Below are 24,012 nucleotides of genomic sequence, written 5' to 3' on the forward strand. Positions count from 1 at the left end.
CTGTCAGGAATCTTCACTTGGATACCCACAGACTCATTAAAATGCCCCCAGACTGAACTTATCATTTCCCCACAAAATTGGTCAACTTTGTGTGTTCTTAATTATGGTACTCCATCCACCCAAATAAATTCAAGTTCCTACATTTAATCAATTACCACGTTATCTAGATTCTGCCTCATTATTGCTTGAATTCTTCCTTTCCTCTCCCATGCCATGGCCAGTGTTTTAGTTTAGCCCTTGAAAAGCAAAGAATATATCTTATCCATTTTGATCTTCTCATCACGTCTATCACATATTTAGCACTTATTAAATATGTATGAAATAAATGAAATTGTCTTAACTACTGTCATCACTAGAGATCTATAAAACCTACGATTGTTTTGAATATGTTTTGAGTTGCAAAGATTTTGTTAATATGTCACATTTTCATGTCTATTAGTGTTTAACCTTTTCTCCTTTTCACTTTGATACAGAGTTTGGTACAAAGATACATATTTGAATCCTATGTACTTAGAGACTATATTTAAGTTATACTGTTTTCTAAATAATTAGCTTACTTAACAGTAGTTTAATGACTATTAGTTGAGAACTCAAAATAGCATGCTATTGCATTAAGATCTGTACAATTGTTTCATCACCTGGGTAGCAACCAGCCTATGTTTTAGGGGAGAAAAAAACAGTGCAGGAGGAGGGGGAGGGACATGGATGGATAATACTAGGATTTGGTAGAGGTAGAGAATTTGGCTGAAAACATCCAGGGAAACCAGACTGTGAAATAGGAGCATCTAGGTAACATATATAACATGGTAAAAGATCAAAGATTTCCCAGTACTGGTTATATTTATAGGTTTATAGCATTTTAGAGCTAATAGGGATCCTGGAGACCTTTTAAATTCAAAATCCCTCATTTACCAAATAAGGACACTGTGACCTGGTGAAAGTAGGTGACTTGTCCAAGTTAGTGGCAGATCAGGACTACATACCAAGTCTTTCGGCTGTCCAGTTTAGCACTCTCACCTTTTCTCTCCAGTGTGAAGTCTCTGATATCCAAAGAAGATCTGCAGTATGACATAATAGAACTTACCTTCAGCATGAATCGTCATTGTTTAGAACATTAGCTATTTAAACCTTCTGGTGTAAAGGAATGTTTTACATTCTGAATTAAGATTTCTCTATTTTATATGGTTTCTTTGCGGTGGTATTATCTGATATAGAAACTTAAACTTCAATTAAAAGATTCCTACAATCATCACATTTATTAGGTTTCTATGTTACATGACTTATCTGATTATCACCAAAGAGTTAATCCTGGTGAAGGGTTCAATGAAAAAACTCAGGTATGAGTTCTCTGATGTCGTGTAAGGTTTGTACTCCGACTGAAGGCTTTTCCACATTCGTTACACTGATAGGGTTTCTCTCCTGTATGAGTTCTCTGATGCACTATAAGGGATGAATTTTTAATGAAGGCTTTTCCACACTGATCACATTCATAGGGTTTCTCACCAGTATGAATTCTTTGATGTTCAATAAGGTATGCACTCTGGCTGAAGGCCTTTCCACATTCGTTGCATTCATAAGGTTTCTCTCCAGTATGAATAACCTGATGTACAGTAAGGGAAGATCGCCCAGTGAAATGTTTTCCACATACCATACATTCATAAGGTTTCTCTCCAGTATGAATTCTCCGATGTTGAGTAAGAGATGAATTCTTGCTGAAAGCTTTTCCACACTGATTACATTCAAAAGGTTTTACTCCAGAGTGAAGTCTCTGGTGTTCTATAAGGTATGTACTTTGGCTAAAGGATTTCCCACATTTGTTACATTTGTAGGGTTTTTCTCCAGTGTGATTTCGTTGATGCAGAGTTAGGGTTGAGCTTTTACTAAAAGCTTTTCCACATTCACTACACTCATAGGGTTTTTCTCCAGTATGACTTCTCTGATGTACAATAAGGTGCATGCTCTGACTAAAGGCTTTCCCACATTCATTGCACTCATAGGGTTTTTCTCCTGTGTGAGTTCTCTGATGAACTGTAAGATTCATGCTTTGGGTAAAAGCTTTCCCACATTCGTTACATTTGTACGGTTTCTCTCCAGTATGAATCCTTTCATGTTGAATAAGGGATGAATTCTTACGGAAAGCTTTTCCACACTCTTTACACTGATAGGGTTTCTCTCCAGTGTGAGTTCTTTGATGAACAGTAAGGTTCATGCTCTGGCTGAAGGTTTTCCCACATTCGTTACATTTGTAGGGTTTCTCTCCAGTATGAGTTCTTTGATGTACAGTAAGGGAGGAGCGTTCAATGAAGTGCTTCCCACATACATTACACTTATAGGGTTTCTCCCCAGTATGAATTCTCTGGTGCTTAAGAAGAGATGAGCTCTGGCTGAAGGTTTTCCCGCATTCATTACATTCATAGATTTTCTTTCCTACAAACATACTTTGAGTTTTAATTAATTCAGAATTCTGTTTAGTGTCTTCTCCATGTGAATTCTGATTATGGGGCCTTTGTCCCACAGGAATACTTTGTTGTATATCAAGGACTGACCCCTGACTAGAACATCTTTCAAATTCATGACCTCCACATGCCCTCCTCTCAGGGAGGGTTTCCTTATGAGTAACGGCCGCTTGGCGCAGATGTCTGTCCTGGTTTTTCTGTTGCCCATCTAACCAATTATCAGGTTCCCAGGCTTCCCCTAAAGAAGAAGGCCAGAGATCTTCCCTTTCCATTATTACCCCATAGGATAAATATTCAGTAATGCTGGGCTTTATAGTTGATTCTTTGGTTTCAAGTCTTGTCTCCCAGTCTGAAAAAAATAAAAATTCAAATACACATCGGTTTCTCTGCTGGAAGACAAAAAACTGTCTAAGGTGGAGAGGAGAGAAAGAAACTGAGAATAACTGTGGGGCACATGTGAGAGCTTTCAAAGATGACCCTACAATGAGGAAGAAAACCAGAACGGAGGGAAATAACAGTGAACCAGTTCATAAATAATGGGAGAACTAGAGGAGGCAGTAAGCAGAGAAAAGAGTAAGCCTGTCTATGCAGGAGGGATGGACACTGAAATCACTGACCTTTGGACAAGGCTGAATAATGAAGATGGAATGAAGGGAAAATATACAGACAAGCTGGGATCGGGAGAGGCAGATCAGAAAGCCCTGGTATTCCCACCAGCAGTTTCTTCTCCCCTGCAATGCTGCCTCTAATTCTGACACTAAATCTTTGTACAACACCACAGTGTGACACCGTGAAAGATTGTTGGCTCTGGAATCAGACACACTTGGGTTTAAACCCTGGCTGTTAACTTACCCTCTTAACTAGTTGTTTCTCTGGGTTTTAGTTTTCACAGACATAAAATAAAGATAAAAATAATCTGATGAGGATTAAGTAAGATAATGCATATAAACTACCCTTCAGGAATATGCTTGTTTGGAACATAAAATACCACAACCTACTTGAAACTTAAGGGAGGATGGCACAATCTAAAGGTTCACCCCACCACCAACTTTCAACAGGCTATAAGTTTCTCATTCTCTTTAGGTAAGAGGGTCCTACAGGGCCTTACCGTTTCCTACTAAATACCCATTTGTTAGAGATGTGAACTGCCCTCATTCAAAGATAAATGATACACAGAAAGTAACAAATTTGGAAACTATGTAGAGGTTCAAAAAATAAAATTTTAAAGTAATAAAAACAGGCAGGGAGAGGCAAAGCAGGATCTGTTAGCTGCTTGAGATGGGGCTGAAGGAAGGACCTTGTGACCACTCTGACTTTCTCAGATCCCACTTCTTATCCTAGACAAAGTGGCTAGGGGTGGGGGCCGGGCAATGAGAGGCAGAGGACAGAAAACTACAATCTGAGAATCAGCTGTCAGCGTGATCAAAATTACCAGAGCCAAGATCAACACTGAACCAACAAACCAAAGGCCTGTGAGCAGGAGGCTTTACTATGAAGCATGAGGTATGCATTAACTGGACCACCTCCTTGCAACCTGACCTGCTTATGTGAAAAAAGAGAAAAAGTGGAAAGCCACGCAGGCTCCACTTCTAAAACCACCAGGTAACCCCAGAAAGGACCTATCCAATTGAGTGTGAATATCAACAGGCAATACATGAACTGGAGGCTACCTCCTGTACTGTCACTGTATCACATCCAACTGTCCAACCAAAGCTGTACCCAATAAACAACATAAAGGGCAAAGGAGGAGCCATTCACACTGTTAGACAAATACAAACTCAAGACAGAACTGCCCTCATTCAAAGATAAATGATACACAGAAAGTAACAAATTTGGAAACTATGTAGAGGTTCAAGAAATAAAATTTTAAAATAATAAAAACAGGAGAATGAAGAAAAAAACATAAAAACCACCTGGAAAATAAACACTGGAAGAATAATGAAATGCTTCCAGTCATCAAAAGGTGTCAAAAAGGAAGTAAACAAAAACAGTGACATACTGGAAGGAGATCTTTGCAACACACAGCCCATACAGGAGGACTAGAACCTAGATCTGGAAAACAGTGTCGTGGAACACTAAGCCCACCAGAAAAATGGGCAAAAGACTTGAATAGGCACTTAAGAAAAGGAAACGGTGGTGGGGAGTAAATAAGCAAAGATACCCAATCTCAACAGTAACCAGGAGAAGGGAGATTAAAGCTCCAATGAGTAACATCCACCTGAGTAAAAAAATAAAAAAGTGCAAACTGATAGCTTCAGATTTTAGAAAGATGTGCTGTAATGCAAACTTTGGCATACTGCTGGTAGAGATGTAATTTGGTTCCGGTGTTTGAAAAAGTTTAACACTACCTAGTAATGTAGAACAGGCACACAGACTGTGATTTAGCAAACCCACTAGTAGGTACATACACTTAGGGAATCTGCTTTGCAGAGGTACACCACAATTCATAATTTTTAAGGTAACATCATGCACAAGAGCAAAAAACTGGAAACAACCCAATTGCTACCAACAACAGAATGGATAACTAAGTTGTGAAATATTTATAACAACAGGATAACTGAAAACAGTGAATGTTAAGGATGTCATGTTTGTGTCTCCCCAAAACTCACGTGTTGAAGCGTAATCCCCAATGAGATAACATTAGGGGGAGGACCTTTGGAAGTCATTAAGTCATGAAGGTAAAGCCCTTATAAGAAGTGACAGATGACAGAGCTTGCTTCCTTTCTCTCTGCTCTCTATCATGTGCAGATGCAGTGTGAAGGCAGCTGTCCATGAAGCAGGAGGAGAGCCCTCACAAGGAAGCCAACCATGCTGGCCCCCCATCTCAGACTTCCAGCCTCCAGGAACTATGAGAAATAGATGTCTGATGTTAGAGCTACCAAGTCTATGGTGTTCTGTGATAGCAGCCCGAACCAACAGAGAACATTAACTAAAGCTACGTAGAATAATCAGAATTAATAAATAATTTAAGCAAAGTCACACAAAAATATATATAGTAAGAGGCCATTTAGATAAAGTTTAAAAACAGGCTAAAACTAAATGTATTTTTTAGAGATTCCTTTATGGATGGCAATACTGTAAGGAAAAGCAAGGAAAGAGAATTATCACAAATGTGGGAAGAATGGTTATGTCTTGGGTAAGAGGATGTGAATGAGAAGGCTCAAACAAAGCCTTTCTAAGATACAAGCAACGTTCTGTTTCCGAATCTGGGTTCTAGTGCCTGGGTGTTTGCTTTCCTTATTATTTGTTCATCTTTATCATCATGAACTATAGGGAAAAGCTGTATGGCATAATGGTTAAGACAACTTTGGAGCCAGGCTACCTGGCTCCACTTAGCTGGGTGACCTTGGTTCTGTCTGTGCTCCTGTTTCCTCATCTGTTAAATGGCACCTATTGTATAGTGTTGATATACGAACAAAAATTAGTTAATACTTATAAAGAGCTTAGAATATGTAGATTTTTGCTAAATAGTATATGTATTTTACATATTCTGTATATATGACATTTCTTAAAATGAGAACAACAAAATATTTGCTATTTTGGAAAATATTAACAATTTTAAGTTGAAACATCACTATGTACTAAAGAAAAGAGACTTAGTATATCTTCATGGAATTTGGAGATCTAATTTAAAAGTTAATTCTGGAGATTTCCTGCAGGAAATGAAAAATATCCATGCCAACAATTTTTTTAAAAACTGACTGAAGTGATCGCTCCAGGTACATGGGGTGCCAAAAACAGGGAAGCCATGTCTCCAAGGGACTGAGGAAAGACCAATGTGACTCCAGAATTGCACACGGCCAGTACTCTATACATGTGTAGAGAAAACCAAAACACATTCTTAAATATGAAAGATTTAGTAATTATAGAACTCCTATGCCATTCCTGAAATACTGCTTAGATAGTCGATTTGAACAAAGGATTTGTCCAGGAGTTCCAGAATGCTCAATATTAGGAATCTATTAATATATTAATGGGACATGGGAAAAAGGACCTGTGACCAACCCAAGGGATGCTTCAGAAGTATTTGATAATATCCAATGTTGGATCCTGATTCAAAAACAAAATTATAAGCAGTGTACCAAGCATACACGTAAAACTCTAGAATTCACACTAGCAACAGAATCAAGGAAAGGATGCTTACTATCTAATATTGTTCCCAAAGTGTGACCAGTACATTAGACAACTTAGAAGGGAGGAAATTTTACTTTTCTCAGATCACATGACTGTCTCCCTGGAAAACATAAAAGTGTTAAGGTAGCTGTACTCAGAATTAGTGAAGTGTTGAAGGGCTGGGACCGGAGCACTAGGGATCAAAAACTGTAGCTCTTCTAGGATTGGATGAGGTTTCAGATGCTTGCTATTTCGCTATCTCATTAATCACGGACCCTGTAACGTGCACAGCAATGTGCCTGGCCAGGATAAGGGTTCATTGATTGTTAGCTTTTATCATTACCCTTATTATTTTGTGTTAAACAATATACAGCCCCCTCTTCCTTTTTTCCTACACAGGACTTTGGAGTGATAGCCCATTCTCTCTTTTTGTCTTAGAATGTCTAGTTATAGGATTTATATAATTTTGGTACTCATCAGGACATCAACAAGAGCCCCCAGGACTGAGGCATCTGGGAGAACACAGATCCTTCAGTCCTTATGGCTGACACTGGCCATAGTAGAGGCCAAGAGCCTGCAGAGAATTGGGGTGGGTACAGCTCTCGGGCAGCAGGTCCTGCTCTTCCTATGGCAAGGTTGATTTCTTTCTTTTTGTCTTTCTTCAATCCCCTGTGTAGTAGGTAAGTTACTCCTTCCACTCCACCACTTAATTCACCTGACTGGACTTCCTACCTAACACTCTTGCTACTGTACAATGCATTCTCCATATAGCAGCCAGATGGATCCTCTGAACAAGAAATATCTCTTTAAGAAATATCTATTGAGCCAGGTGCTGATTAGGGTGCTAACAATGAACAAAACACATTTCTACCCTTAAGGAACTTATATTTCCATGAGCGCAAGAAGAGCAATCAACATAATAAGTAAAATACTTAGAATGTAAGTGGCATACCTTATGGAAAAAATAAAAGCAAGCAAATGGAAATAGGGAACATGATAGGTGAGGGGAATGGTTTGTAATTTTCATAGAGTCTTCAGGAAAGGCCACAATGAAAAGGTGATATTGAAGCCAAGACTTTAGGGGCTAAGGAGGGAGTTACAGGACTATCAAAGGGAGAGCATCCCACACAGAAGGAAATACCAGTGCTGAGGCCCCGAGACAGATGTGGGCCTGCCCTGTGTAAGGATCAGTGAACTGTGGATACTTCTACATTTATTATGGTCTTTTAGATTAGTTTTCCTACTAATGGAGGCAAAGACATGTCTGTACTATACATGAGGGAGGCTCAGGTTAGCATGAAGGTAAATAGGGACTCTGTAACAATATATAAATTCTGTGTGTATGTGTACATATATGTTAACACACACACGTGCACACACACACACAAGAAGTCACCCAGTACATTTCTGAGAATGATACAAAGTCGTGTATAAAACACAAATAATAGGTTTCTGTGTTTGGGGTAGTAAAGGGTGGCTTCCTGGAGAGCTTAAAATGTTACAGAATCCCTAACTGTATCTTATTTTATAGACATAATCTTTGGTAATAGATTTTAATACTTTGCACATGTTCTTGTTTGTTTCCTTCATGACTGTACTTCACCAACAGATTTAAGTCTAATGACCACTGACTAGAGGGTGAAAATTCACTGCTTTCCATGTTACTAATAATTCCCATCTTTATTTCAACATTAACAAGTTTCCTAGCAATAATGCTGTCTCTAACAGAACTTCTATCTCTACATTTTCTACTCAGCTTTTATAAAATAGAGGCAAAATCTAATGAAGCATTCAAGAACTATACACATGAAAACCTTAGTACAGAAAAAGAAAACAATCATCCAGGGCGCCTGGGTGGCTCAGTCGGTTGAGCATCCAATTCTTGATTTTGGCTCAGGCCATGATCTCAGGGTTGTGGGATTGAGCCTGTGCTGGGCTCTGAGCTGAGCATGGAGCTTGCTTAAGATTCTCTCTCTCTCCCTCTGCCCCTCCCCTCTTCACTCCTCCCACAAGCTCACAAACACACACTCTCTCTAAAAAGAAAGAAAGAGAGGAAGGAAGGAAGGAAGGAAGGAAGAAAACAATCATCTAAAAGAAAAATTGGGCCAGGATGTAGAGGTTCTATTTTTGCTAGATGTACTTGGAAATAAGAAGTCACAGCAAGGCAGGTTAAGAAAGTTATAACTTTTTTGTTTCAGAATTAGCATTAAACTCGAAGGCAGAAACAAAACAAAATAAGAAACGTGTGTTCAACTACCGGCATGTCGTTCCCCCTCTGAACCCATCTGTCCCACTGAGTGGGGGCTGGCAGTACCTACCCCATAGGATGGTTATGAGGAGTATGTCATGATGGCTGGAGAAGAGCTGAGCACAGCACTCAGTCCTCCACGCTTTCTTGTCTTGGTTTTGAACAGAAGAAGACTAAATGGTAGCTTAATCTGGCAGTTACGTCGAAGAAAATCTGGAAAAAACAAGACCCGCAGTTAGGACACCACCAATTTTCCGGGCTTCATCCTCTGGCTCCACTTTTCTGGGTCTTTGGTTTCTCCTCTCTGCTCCCATAAATACACTTGAGTCTCTCCGCTGGTAAACAAACCAGAGATACTCGACCTCCGACTTGTCTCAGCTCTTGCCATTTCTTCCTTTTCCTCTAAAGTGAACCCCGTTGAAACAACTGTCTGTAATGTCTTTACTTGTTTGCTTCTTTACTCATCTACCCACAGCACATTTCCTTCTGCACCAGGAGTGCTCTTCCTCAGGCCACATCCTTAGCATCCTTCTGGCTAAGGCCAACAGCACCCTCCAGTTCTTGGTTGGCATGCAGTACTCTCCCACTGCTTCTCTCTTCCCTTGGCTCTCCCTACATTCTCTTCTCCTCCTTTGACAACTCTTTCTGTCCTCTTCACTGGGGCATCTTTGGCCCCAAGTCAATCTTATTGTCCTTTAGGGTTCCATCCTTGCTGCTTTGCCCTTCTCATTCCCTCTCCCTGATAATTAATAATACTCATTGATATGAATGTCAAGGATAGGATTATAACTTTCAAATCTGTATTTTCACCTAATGTCTAAAAATTCTACTTGATGTCATTCAATATTCATTTAACAAACATATATTAAATACCTACTCTGGCAGGCAACATGCCAGGCAGGGATATAAAGCAGTTAGCTCAATCATGACAATTCAGTGAGCCTGCACACTAGTGGCTAGACAGACGTTCAGAGAGACAAGGCAAATATAATGTGAAATGCAATCATAAACAAATGAAGAATCTTTAGATTTAGCCCAGTTGGAGAAGCCTGAAGACCAGTAAAGAAGATAGAGGAAAACCCACAATCAAGAATATATGTGTTTGCCTCTGCTGCCTCCAGAAAACCCACCAAAATGACAGTAGGATAATTAAATAGGCATATATAAACCTACTAAAATAATCTAGAGAACAAGGGAAAAAATGCTGCATACATATATCAAAAAAACAAAACAAACAAATAAAAAATATTCTCATACAGACAAGAGAAATTAATGCATGCATTAAAAATATTGCTGTTAAGAAAGAAGGAACACTCAGAATGAAAAGAAGGCTCATAGAAATTTAAAAATATAATAGAAATAAATTTTTTTCAGAGAAGGACTGAAAGACTTTAAGGAATTTATTTAAGAAATATTATTAAGAAATAATATTAAGAAATATTAAGAAAGAAAAATTCCTTTAAGGAATTTATTTAAGAAATAAATTTAAGGAAATCTTTACATCTCCTGGCACTCTTCCCTTCAAACAAGACCATGCAGTCGACCACAGGGTCTTTGCACCTGCTGTTCCCTGGACCCAGAATGGTCTATATAGCCTATCACTTTGTGAATTATCTGTTCAACATCCACCTTCAAGGAGAGGCCCTCTCTGATCACTCCCTCTAAAATAAAGCTTCTGTTAACTGATCCAGTTCCCTTATTCTGCTTGCTTTTTCCACATAGCACTAGGACTCTACACTATTCATTCCCTTCCTTTCCTTTCCCTTCTTCCTCCATGCTTTCTTTATTAATTTATAGTTTCCCCCACTAGACTATAAGCTCCATGGGGAAACTGCCTGTCTTGTTTATTCCTATAGCCACAACTAGGAGCAGGGCCTAGTGCTCACAAAATGTTTGTTGAATAAAAAGATTATTTACATAAGAATAAATACAAATAGCAATAGTAATCAAACCACAGAATCTATAGTAAAGGCAATTAAAGCTACCTTAAGGGATCATTTTATACCTAATAAATTACCATTAAAAGGCATAAAAATATCCAAAGTTGTGCAATGTGTACAAGAGCCATAAAAAATACATCTTTTGACCCAGTGATTCTTGTAAAATCCTGTTCTTTAGAAAGCTTACTAGAAACTAGCAGCAATGTTCGTAAGATTCTTTTTTTCCTGTCAATATGGTTTTTTTTTGAGAGAGAGAATGAGAGATAGCATGAGAGGGAAGAGGGTCAGAGGGAGAAGCAGACTCCCCGCTGAGCAGGGAGCCCAATGTGGGACTCGATCCCGGTACTCCAGGATCATGACCTGAGCCGAAGGCAGTCGCTTAACCAACTGAGCCACCCAGGCGCTCTCCTGTCAATATGTTCTTTTACTGATTTCTTTTATTGCTTTATACTTAGGTAGTCATACACTATTCAGAGATAAAAATATGTACCTACTATCTCTTTAATTTAAAAGATGTGTAAGAAGAAATGGTGATCAGTGCTTTCATATTGAGAATATAAGGCTGTAAAGTGTTATTTTTTCAGAGGAAATTCAGCGATAACCTCTAACAGAAATTTCATTTGTGAGGGGGGTTGGAAACCAGTTAACAAAGATTGAGAGGCATTAAATGCTTAGAGTAGAATGGGATGAAGACTGAAAGTTTAGGAATGAGAAAGGGAATGCATAAAACATGAGGTTACTAGTGAAAACAACAAGGCTAAAGTCTTCATTTGTTTTTAAATGAAGACTATAAAACATGTATACAAGTTTGCAACTCAGGGAGAAAAACATTAGTTTCCTTTAAGAAAGCTGACAAAGGTTTAAATGAATGAGGGAAAGAAAGCCATGGATACAGGTTATGGCCGACAGGAAAGACCTGTGAAACAGGAAAGAGAATATAAAGTGGAGGAAGACAGACAGGGATTCAAAATACAGATGAAGACAGAAAAGCAATAATAATTGGTAACATTTACTGATATTCACAGCAGTTAATAAGTGCTACAAATGTAGTAACTCATTTAATCCTCCTACACTATTCCCTCCATGGTGAAGACTTTTGCAAGACCGAGGGAGGAGCAGTGACATGAATAATGCCGAGGCCTTTGAGAGAAAATACGTTGGGGGGTGCAGGTCTCTCCAGGAGACCCAGGGGGGGTCCGTGGCGATTTCTCCCTAGGGGACACACTCAGGTAACAAGTACCTGCTGCCTGATCTGTACCTGGAGAGAGGCCCACTGGAAGTCCTTTTGTCATCCAGCTCAGTTCTTCGAGTTCCAGCTGAGAAATCACATTTGGTTTGGAAAGCTGATGCCCTGCTCGGGAGGAGAGCCACTAAATACGGGTTCTGAACTGAGTATAACAACCACTCCCGGTACCTGTCCTTGTCCCTTGGCCTTCAGAAGGTTCCATTTTCCATTCCATGTCCAGAGAGGACACCAAGCAACCACCCTAAAACAATGACCTATCATATCAGGATTGCAAGTGCGAATTCCTGAATTTCTGCGGTTGTACAAGGTGTCAGTAGGTGGGGAAAGATGTCAGTAGGGAGGTTTTGAGTTAGAATGAGAGGTCCTTACCCACTGAAACCAAGTCCCTATAGTTCTCCAGCATCACTGTCCCATACAAGTTCCTCTGAGCAGAATCTAGATGAATCCACTCCTCCCAAGTGCAATCCACAGACACATCCCTGAATGTCACTCCTGAAACTATAAATTCCTGCTCAGAGGATTATGCCAATAAAACCTCCTGAGGGAAGTGAAAACAAACAAACAAAAACAAGCAGCATTAGAAGGGAAGGATAAAGAGATCTGTGTGAGAAAAAAGTCTTATCTGCCTAAAGAAACTAAACAAAAATGTACATTATCGTGAAATAATCAGAGATAAATGTAATAATAGAAAGTGCTTTAGGTCGCTTAAGCGTCCGACTCCTGATTTCGGCTCAGGTCATGATCTCAGGGTCCTGCGGGCATGGAGGGCATGGAGCCTGCTTAAGAGTCTCTCTCTCCCTCTGCCTCGTCCTCCCCCCCCAATCATATGCTTTCTCTCAAATAATTAAATAAATGAGTAAATAAAAAGAAAGTGCTTTGACATGTAGGACAGGAAGAGGAGGAGGTATTAGAGAGTAATAGGGAAGGCTGCTCTAGATTACCACTGGAGAAGAGTAGGTACTATTCCCATGGCCTCCCATTTACCCCATTGGTGAAGGAGGGATGGTGCGCCTTACAGAGCACAAGATGACTGAACACACGACACCCAGCACCAGACAGAGGAGACTGACAGCAGTTTACCAGTCACATATTCTCATAGCCTGGGCAAGCCTACCCACCATGCAGGGCCACTCAGGGACTGCACTTGTGAACCAGCAGGGGCTGCGGGAAGCAGGCTTTGTAGTGTCAAGAGAGTGAGGGGACCCTTGGTTACCATGGGAAGATGCACTCGGCTTGTCTGAACAATTTCATGGGCTGGGAGGCAGGCAAAAGCTATTAGCTTGAGTACTGGGAGGGCTGCACCTGGTTTGGCTGATAGGAGGGCTAGCTAGTAGGGTGCTTTTCCTGCTGGGCCGGGGCAAGGAGACCAGGGGAGCTCACAGCCAGGTCTTTGGAGCCCTGCGAGGCTCAGCGTTGTCAAGGCGGCACATGGAATTTCAGGCTTTGCAATATAGGCGGAGTCCCAGGTAATGGAGGGAAAGCATGTACAAACAGGGTACATGCAGAATATGGTTAAGAGGACCAAGAAAACACCCAGCTTGACCTGAGAGTGGCATTTTGAATTTACAAGCCCATTTCAGCATTGTTCTTCTAGCCCTCAGACTAGGAAGTAAAACACAATAAGTATTCAGTATCTGTTTAATGAGTGTGATTGTTAATTTTATGTGTCAGCTTGACTGGACTAAGGTATGCCCAGATAGCTGGTATAGGGTTATTATTTCTAGGTTTTTCTGTGAGGGTGCTCCCAGTGAGTCAGGAGACCGAGTAAAGATCAGCCCGCAGCAATGTGGGAAGGCATCATCCAATCCCTTGAGGGCCCAAATAGAACAGAAAGGCTGAGGAAGGACAAATTTGCTGGCTCTGCTTGAGCTGCGGCAGCCCTCAGACAGTGCTTTTAGCTCTTGAGCCTTCAGACTCGGACCAGGACTTACCCCTCAGTCCCGGATCTCAGGCCTCTGGGTTCTCTTTCTTTGAAGAAGCCTGACTAGTACCAGGAGGGGGCACTGATGGGGTGCTCACAGTTATACTGAGTTTTGCACTAATCGGAGAGTCACACACCTCACCTTATTTAATCCATATGACAACCTGCTAGATTGTTAGCACTAAAGTCATCATTTTACAGGTGAGGAATCTGAGGATCAGAATGGCTAAGTAACTTCTCCACGATCACACAGCTGGGACTCAAACCCAAGGCCATCTATCTCCTGGTGTTGTGAGAGAAAAAGGCCAAGAAAAGAACCCTTGCAGCCAACCCCCATCAGAGCAAGTGAGAGTGTGGGCTTGGGGGTGGGAGGAGGGAAGGAGACTCAGGACTGAAGGTCCAGGAGGAAGGAGTGGGTCAAACAGAATGATGACTGAAAAGAGAGCTGCTGGTTGGAAAATGAGCTAATTTTAGCAGAGTGGTGAAGGCAGAAGTCAGCTTACAGTGGGTAAAAGGCTCAATGGAAGATAAGGAATCAGAAGCAGCTAGATGAAATTACTTCAGACTTATGTGGAAAAGATAAGAGAGGATGATATGGAAAGAAGTAAGGACAAGGAAATGGGGATAAAGCCATGGAGGAGGCTTTCATTTAAGGTCAGAGAGCGCTGTGCTATGTAAGTGGGCAAAGGGAGAAAAGTAATGGAGAGAAAAGGCCTGGATACCAGACGTGGGATGAAGCCCACGCCCAAGAAATATGCGTATTTTACATCCTGCTTGCTGAGAACTTCTAGAAAAAGTGTCAGCACTGAGGCAGAGTTCATTCTTTCTGCCTCATTATTTTCTGCTAATATTTATTTAATCAATGTATCAACATAATGTTAAAAATCACAAATATTGTCAAGAAATGTAAAGGTAGCTTCTAGTAGGACATCATTATATGGCTGAATTTCCATTTTATGAAAGGAAAAAAAGGAACCAAGAGAAATCAGTTTAACAAATGTAAAGAAAGGAAACAAGAAAGCATAATAAACATAAATCATTAAATAATCAGAAAAAGACATGATACTTGTATAACAACATATGTGAATGAGTTGACTTTCTCTACTAAAAGACAAAAACTCTAAAATTGGTTTCAAATCTAGCATATACAAGAGATATATCTAAAGCACAAACCAGAATGTTAAAAAGTAAGGGGGGGAAGGGCGGGTAGAGACAAGATACATTAGGCCAGTGTAAATAAAAAGAAAGCAAGGAGAAAAGAAGAAAGAAGAAACTGGGAGGAGAACATATGAATATCAGATAAGGTAGAATGTATGTTGAAACAAAGCATAAGCCCCTTCTTTGGGAAAAAAGGTATCAGGAATAGGATATTCTGTTTCCAAAAATTAATCTACTTTGTTTTTTCAATAAATTGCCTTGTTGGAATATATTGAGCAAAATTAAAAGCCCAGATTCAGACTCCTATGGGCTGTATGCCGGTCTTTCCCACTTCCCTGGATTCTCGTGGGCTTCAGTGCAGAGCTTCCAAGAGTGTCCCAGAGCTTGTCTCTATTATGAAACATCCTGTGGCCTCCTGAGCTATAGAAGGGCTCCTGATTTAGACTGATTTAGAGAAGTACAGAAGAGCACTTTCCCAAAGGCTAATGTGAAACTTAATGATACTGTTCACAAAACTTACTTGTTGTTAATCTCTGTTGTCCATAAAACATATTTGTTGTTTATCCCTTCAGAGGTTTTTCCCTTTCGCCTTTCCACTTAGTATGGTCTTTTCTCCCCAGCGCTACATTAAAAGCACAGGGTAACTCGTGGTGTTTGAAATAAGCAGCTTCATGGGTTTGTCTCATTTGTGCAAAAACTTTTCTTAAACCTAAAGACATGGGTTTTTTGGTATTGTTATCCTTTGAAAAGGTTGAGGATCAAATGGAATAAATCGGGATATTTTAAATGATCACAGTATAATTTATAAAGAAGGTATGACGGTGATGGACTTTGAGGCACCACAGCAACACAATGTCTTCAGATATAATTCTTAGCAATCTGATTTTTATTTTATTTTTTTAAGATTTACTTATTTGAGAGAGAGGGAGGGAGCACACACACAATTGTGAGAGTTGGGGAGGGTACAGAGGCAGAGGGAGAGAATCTTAAGCAGACTCCCTGCTGAGCACGGAACCCAACATGGGGTTCAGTCCCACAACCCTGAGATCATGACCTGAGCCAAAACCAAGAGTCGGATGCTTAACTGACTGAGCCACCCAGGTGCCCCAGCAATCCAATTTTTTTTTAAATCTCAATTATGTTTAAATCACAATCACAATAGCAACAAAAAATGAAACACCTCAGAATACACTTAATATGAATATGCAAGATCCTTGTGATCAAACTTAACAAAAGCCATTATGAAGAATCTGAATAAAATGAAGGGTAGTTTTTTTATTCATTAGGAAGAATAAACACTGTAAAAGATGGTAGTCTTCCTCATATTGATATAGATTTAATGGAATTCAAATTGGAATTGCATACTTTTTAACTGTTACTGTTGGAACTTGGTGATAGTTAATAAAATTTAACTATAAGGATAAATGTAAAAGAAAGGTACAGTAGGGGCGCCTGGGTGGCTCAATTGGCTAAGCGACTGCCTTCAGCTCAGGTCATGATCCTGGAGTCCCAGGATCGAGTCCCACATCGGGCTCCCTGCTGAGCATTTCCAACCTGTGGAGAAGCAGATTATTCAGGAGATTACATCGGTTGGAATGCCATGTCCTCTGCGGTGCCACTCTGGCTCTGCCCAGCTAAAAGAGATGTCACACTCCACCATGCTGCCCTGCTGTGTGGCCTTCACAGCAGCTAACAATGTCCTCAGGAATTATTTCTTCTGTGCTGCCTCCCCTTTCTGTAAGACAGGATCTAGGAGAAAGGAACCTAGCCTGTCTCACTGTCATCTTCCCAGCGTCCAGAATACTGCCTAACACATGGTAAGCAGGTGCTCAGTCCCTGCTTAGTGAATGGATGGATGATGAAATGCTACACCACGTTAAATGAAGTTAGAGTCTGACCTCACTTACATATGATAAATTCTAGATAGTTCAAGGATGTCAATTTAAAATAATAAAATAGAAAACGGAGAAAAATATTTATATAATCTTAGGGTACAGAAGGCCTTTCATAGCATGATTCCAAAGCCAAACAAAGGAAAAGGAAAGTTAACTGCATAAAACTTCAAAACTTACTCGTAGCAGAAGAGGTTATAAACAGATTTAAGAGAAATGACAGGGAATAAATAATATTGGCGATTTACGGCAAAGGATTAATGTCCACACTGCATAAAAGGCTTCTTTTATATACAAACCACCCAATATAAAACTGGGCAAGGATGTAAACAGATATTTCAAAGGCCAGAAGAATGTATGTCCATGCTTATTTTTGAGGGTTTAAGACTTGCAAATATATATTATAGTCTTAAAAAAATTTTTTATGACAACACAGCTAGTATGTATATTCAGAAAAAGAAGATATAATTTAAAGGCAAACACAAGTCCTGCTTGGGCGATTCATAGTCCCATGACCAGCCTAAAAAGGAAAGATGGAGAAAGGGGAACAGCTCCAGTGCTTCACTGATACATCCCAGGTCCAGGTGTCCAGGTCATCCAAAACAAAGACTGAGGAACTGTTCCAGGTTAAGGGAGGCTAAGGACATGTGACAGCTGAATGTTAGCTGTGATCCAGATTGGGTCCTGGACCAGATAAAGGACCCAGTTTGTGGCAAAATGTGTGTAAGGTTTGTAGGTTAACTAACAGTACTGCGTCCACGTAAGTGTCCTCATTTGGTAATTGTATTCTGGTGATGTAAAACGAGAGCTTGTTTTTAGGAAACACATACTGAAGTATTCAGAAATCAAACGAGTGATTGCCTGGGGTGGGGGATGTGGACTGGAAGGGGGTGACGACACTTTCTGGGGTGAGGAAAATGTCCTATAGCTTGATTGGGGTGGCGACTATGTTAGTGCATAAATTTGTCAAAACTCAATGAATTATATGTTTAAAATGGGTTATCTTATGTAAAATTACACCTGGGAAAAAAGCTGATTTAAAAACTTAATTAACACTATTTTAACTAAATAAAATAAAATCAAGACTCCTGATAGCCAAACCACAACCTTCATCAACCAAAATCTTCTGAATGCTCCCCCTTTAAACTTTCTTTTCTGGAAACTCCCTCTTTCTTCTGCCTATTTTTGTGAGTTATGTTGCCTTTTATAACTAAGCTGATAATACTAAGGAGAGAAAGTAGTACAAACAGAAATCACAACAGTTAGTACTTGTCTTCATGAAGCCTTCTTTAAACTGGTTCTGTTGATAAATAAACCAATGACATATCTGAGAGAACCCTAATACATGGTCTTAGAAATAGAGAAAACACCACGAGTCCCGTGGGATAGGAGACAAAGTTAAATAAGCCTAACCTTAAAAAACAAAACAAAACAAAACGCAGGGTCTTCTGGGGCCAAGTCCCCCTGATACCTTATTTTTCCAGAGAAGCAACAACTCCAGGTTCTAGTAAAAACTAGCAAATTCCATTTTCTTTTCTTTTTTTAAAAAAGATTTTATTCATTCATTCATTCGTTCATTTATTTGAGAGAAGGAGAGGGAGAAGTAGACTCCCCACTGAGCAAGGAGCCCAATACCGGGCTTGATCCCAGGACTCTGGGATCATGACCTGAGCTCAAGGCAGACGATTAACCCACTGAGCCACCCAGGCGCCCCTAGCAGGTTCTATTTTCAAGCCATCTCTCAGGGCAAAAAAACCCCTGGACTCCTCACTACTTTTACACTGCATGAATTTCTTTAACTGATGGACACTGCTTCTTTCTTGGAACATCCCAGCTTCCTTATCAAAATTCCTCATCCTCCACCCCCATGCCTACCACCCAACCAGAGGCACAAACTCCTCCTTCCTGGAACTTGACCCCAAACTTTGTATCTGATTCCCTCTCATCACCAGTCACTGCTACATTTGCTCCACCTCTAAAACTAAAATACCAAGCTAGAATAATGCTAAGAATGCCTTACTGAGTACCTCTAACATTCCAGTAACCATGCTGGGCACTTTTTACATATGTTATTTCACTTGAACTTTCAACAAACCTATCAAGTATATTATTAAATGAAATAAGCCATGTGGAATGCTTACTAATGTCATGTAGGTGGCAAACACTCAGTTAATGCTCTTATTTCTATCATCACCATGAGGAACTTCAGGGAAGTCAGGTTACTTACCCAAGACAAAGCAACTATAAATGGTAGAGTCGGGATTTAAACTCGGGACACTTTAACTCCATTAGAGCAAATCTTCTCCAGTTATCCCTATCTAACCCTACTTCTGGTTGCCACGAGTCTTGGAACACTGACAATCTGAGTACCTGGCCATACTTGTTCTTATTATCATGTTCACATATAATCCTCATGACTGTATCTTGTAGAGATATAACCTCTCTTAAGTTCCCCGAGGGTCCATAAACCCTATAAGCACCCAGATCATCTTTCATATGATTTTTATTATTCCTTTGATGATGCTTGAATGGCACCAAAAGCTCAGGAGGCCAGGGCTCCCAGCTGAATAAGGAAGCAGGCTGCTGAGGACAGAGCTGAGGGACAGTAAGGGGGGCTGTATGGGAAATACCCAACATTCCGAGATCTTAGTAGCTCCATCCTCTGCAGTGAAGCCCACATATGGTACAGTAATAAGTGCTAAGGAGTAAGGGAGAGGGTTCAGTGAGAAATATGAGCTCACCAGAGCTGCCAGTGGCAGAGGCCCAAAAGCCATTGCCTTCCCTTTCCTTCCTGCATGGTCCTTCCTAGGGGGTGGGCAGGATCCAGAGGAGGCAGAGCTGACGGAAGGAAAAGAAGCCATGAGAAATGAGACTCCTGCAGCAACAACAAATAAAATACCCACAGATCAACCAAATAAGAAATGTATGGTACCTACCTAAGGAAAACTGTATTTTTTATTCATGAATAAATTTTGAATAAATTCATGAATAAATTCATGAATAAAATTTATTTTGCTAAGCTTATTTAGATATATAAAGGATGAACAGAGAGACATACCATATTTCTGGATAGGCTGTCACAATATCTAAGTTGTCAATTCTTTGAAATGAATTTATAAACTTAGCACATTCCTAACCAAGTTATACCTAAGTAATAGTATTTTAAAGATAATTATGGAAAAGATCTTATTTTAAGTTAATTGTGTCATTTAACGATAGCCAGGAAGCATTTGAAAGGGAAGAGTGGTGAGGGAGAGCCTGCCCACCAGATATCATAAAGCTACAATAATTAGAACATAGTGTGATGGAACAGGCTGAGTCATTCATTCACCAGATATAATGCTGACACCTACTGTGTACCTGGCACCATTCCTAGGGGAGAGGGTAAATACAGCTGTAAACAAAACAGATAAACAAGTTCTCCATGCCGTCATGGATTATAGTCTAGCAGAGAAGAGGATCAGTAGAAAAATTAAAATCCTTCCAACACAAACAATTCAGAAAACATTTTGTATGTAAGAATTCAGGATATGAAAAAGTGACATTTCACATTAGTGAAAAAAGAATTAGTAACTTGGAACAAGGACTTACCATTTGGAAAAGAATAAAAATTTGCACATTAAATCAATTAAAGTACTAGAAGAAACTGCAGATGAACCTTTTTTTGTGATAATGGGATAGAAGTCCCCCTAACAATGATGTCAAAGACCCAAACGTGAAGGGATGGTTTTCATGTCTAACCACGTAAAAATGTAACATTTCTGCCTAGTAAGAAAACACTGTATCAGATACAGAATTTAAAAACAAAACTCAAAATTGCATAAAATATTCATTAGTGTTCAAAACACATTTAAACAACCCTATTGCTCCACCTCACAGGAAGTTGGAGAATAGGAACACCCAGACTTGGTTGTGGGTCCATCAGGCACCCTTATATTGCAAATGTTTATAAAAGACTGCTTTTCTGGAGAGAATAAGATGGAAGGGTATCAAGTCTTACAGTATGACCCAGAAATTTCATCTGAAGAGATTTAAAGAATGAGACAGGAATGCAAAGATGTGTGTAGCCAAATGGTCTATATGGTTTATAACATGAGGGGAAAAAAAAAAAACCTGAGAAGGGAATGTAAAGGCCTAAAGGGAGGATTGAATTTCTCACGCTCTTTAAAATGACAATTGTTTTTAAAAATTGGTATAACTATATGTTTTCAAAATATTGTTTTTTAAAAAAGTTTATTCTCTACCTGGTTCGAGTGGTACTTAAACCAGATAAAAACATTTGTAAAAAATCATGGAGCTTAATATTTGTGCACTTTAAACCCTTTCCAAATGTATTTCAAAGCTCAGTTTTAAAAGTAAATGGAGAAAAGGACACTAATATCCACATCTTTGTGTAAAAACAAACCCTTTCTCTGTTTATACGCCAACATGCAGATTTTGACAGTTTTCAAATAATTTTTTCTTTAATGCTGCTCTGAAATTCCTAGTTTATTCCTATTGTGAACTTATTCTTTTTGGGGGGCTGAAGCGGAGAAAAAAATTGCTTAAAAAAATAAATAAAAGGAGTCCCTGAAATAGAAACGTGGACGGGGTCGGACTCCCCATTCTTAGATGGGTGAAGGGGAGTCCACGCCAGCGCCTCTCGGCATCGGAGATCACAGAGGGCGCGTCCGCGAGATGAGGCGGACACAAAGGGCAGGTGCTGGAGCCCCGAGACCGCGCACCAGGTGCAGCATCCCCCGAGACTTCCGGAGCGGGGCCCTGGGAAAGCCCGCGGCGGGGAGGAACCCAGGATCTGAGCGACTCCCAGAGCCCTCCGGCCCGGGGCCGCCGTACCACGTCCCCCGCCCTCGTCGCTCCCGACAGGTGGCGGCCCTCAGCTCTCGGTGTTCCCACCCGGCCGGGCTCCCGGGGCGAGAGAGGGCGCACCTGGAGCGAGCGGCCCGGCGCCGCGCGGGTACGGAGAGGACGCGGCCCCCAGCCCGTGCACCGCTGGCCCCGCCCCTCAGGGGCCTCGCCCGGCCGTCCGGGCCTCCTCCTTCCTGGGCCTTCGCCTGGCGCCAACCCGATACGGTGCGTCTTACCGCGGCCCAGCACTCACCCTCTCCCAGCTGGAGCCGGAGCAACCAGTGCGGAGGCAGCCCTGCCCGGCGCCTACGCCCTGGGCACCGGACTACATTTCCCACAAGGCCGTAGGGGCGCGGCGCGGCCGTCGGAGTGCGCAGGCGCGAGTCCGCGGGAGGGCGGGGCGATCCCAACCGTAGGACCGTGGGGGCTTCTAGCATGGCTTCCTGTCGTTAATCGGATGTTGTCTTGGGAAGCTGGGAGGGTACTGGGTAACGACCTTACCCCGGCTACCCGAAAGAAGCCCCTCCTCGTTAGAGCCTGTCGGTGCTTAACCCATGCGGAGGGGAGAAGGGGCAGAGAGCCTTAACTAAGCCTCACTTTTCTCTTGTGAAATGAGTCCCCTGCAAAGTTGTCAGAAGAAGGTAGTAAGGTACCGTATACGTAGTGGGCCCTCCATGACTGGTGATTACTGTACCCCCACCGCTAGCTCGGTGTCGGGCGCTACGCTAGGTGCTCAATATCTGCCCAGTGTAGAATGCGGCGAAAGTGTCGAATTAAACGTATGGCCAGGGTTGTTTCAGCTGTATCTGCCGCCAGAACTTGGAGAAATACGTGACATTTGGGACTTACATGGTATCGTATGATTGTGATACTTGTTTTTATCAAGATAAATGCTAATTTTCTCTGCCTCTTTTTATAGCTGTGACAGAGTTGACCACAAATTTCAGACAGTTACCTCTGAGTCCTCTTTCTCCTAGGCCACGTTGGGCCCAGCCCTAGCCTGCGGTGCCCTAGTTTTAGCAAGAGTCCTGCGAAATCAGTTTAGGTAGAAACCCATTCTTGGTATCTGATCAATTTCCTTATCCCCTACCCTTGATGTCTACATCCTTGGCCTGCCTTTAACAAGAATCCTATTGAGACAAGTTTGCAAGAATCCCCCCAACTTGCTGTCTCCTTTTGGTAATTTTCCATCCACTGATCCCAACTGTGTTACTGTAAATCCCCAGCTGTCTTTGCTGTATTGGGAGTTGAGTTCAGTTTTACTAAAGCCTCTCTCCCCTATTGAAGTAGTCTTTTAACTAGTGCCTTAATTTATTTAACTAACTTTATTTCCTCTTGAGAGCTGGGTGAACTATTGCAAAGTATTGAAAAATATGAAAGTTTTCACAATTCATTTAATCAAGCTAAAGTAACCCAGATAGCACCAAACTAAGTAAAAATATGGCTCTACAGTAAGACAAATACCTTGAACCAGTTTCTCCACCACTACAGGTCATTCTTACATTAGAAACTACATGAACATATTCGTCATAGTTGTTCTGATAGAGAAATGGCCCTTGATAAAACTCACAACATAGAGTGTGCAGTTTCCAAACAAGCAGGCAGAGGGAATGGGGTAGGGGAGAGGGAGGACAAAAAAATAAAGTAAAATAAAATAAAATAAACCACATACGCAAAAAACCCAGAAACAAAAATTTGGACAAATTAAAGATACATGAGGAGATGGTAGCAATAAATCCAGGTCTATCAGTAATCACTAGATAGGCACATGGACTGAACTTTCCAATTAAAAGTAAAATACTGTAAGACTAGATTTTTAGAAACATAGCTATATGCTAAAATAGGGATACACACATCTTAAAAGTAGAATGTTGGAAAAAGATACATCTGGCAAATATTAACCAAAGAAAATTCATGTGGCTACATTTAAATAAAAAATAACACATTGAGAAAAAAATATTACTAGAAATAGGAAAGGTAATTACATATCAATAAAAAGTTAATTCACCAAGAAAAAATATTAATAAACATATATTTAACAATGTAGCTTCAAAATATATAAAGCAAAACTTGACAGGAGAATTGACAAATCTATTACAGAGGTATTTTTAACCGGTCTTTATCAGTAGCTGGTAGAAAAGCTGACTCCTCCCCCCAAAATGTCACTAAAGATACGGAATTTCTGAAGAG

At 40.7% G+C, this 24,012-nt stretch overlaps 1 protein-coding gene across 1 annotated transcript; it reads right to left on the reverse strand.

The window, feature by feature from the left end:
• Positions 1 to 1,254: 1,254 nt before the first annotated feature.
• ZFP2 (ZFP2 zinc finger protein) lies at positions 1,255 to 22,135 on the reverse strand. The gene is made up of 4 exons (XM_028092602.2): positions 22,076 to 22,135; positions 19,716 to 19,812; positions 8,888 to 9,030; positions 1,255 to 2,805 (listed from the first exon to the last, which is right to left on the reverse strand). The coding sequence occupies exon 4, from the start codon at positions 2,726 to 2,728 to the stop codon at positions 1,334 to 1,336; it is 1,395 nt and encodes a 464-aa protein (XP_027948403.1). The 5' UTR covers positions 2,729 to 2,805; positions 8,888 to 9,030; positions 19,716 to 19,812; positions 22,076 to 22,135; the 3' UTR covers positions 1,255 to 1,333.
• Between the last annotated feature and the right edge of the window lie 1,877 nt (positions 22,136 to 24,012).

Source organism: Eumetopias jubatus, unplaced genomic scaffold, assembly GCF_037043125.1.
Source record: "Eumetopias jubatus isolate StellerSeaLion01/CBP00866 unplaced genomic scaffold, mEumJub1_p1.0 scaffold_5, whole genome shotgun sequence".
Classification (NCBI taxonomy): Eukaryota; Metazoa; Chordata; class Mammalia; order Carnivora; family Otariidae; genus Eumetopias; species Eumetopias jubatus.

What these genes read in the sequence shown, in the direction of transcription:
- ZFP2 (XM_028092602.2), bottom strand. Translation starts at nt 2,728, where the DNA reads ATGGAAAGGGAAGATCTCTGGCCTTCTTCTTTAGGGGAAGCCTGGGAA.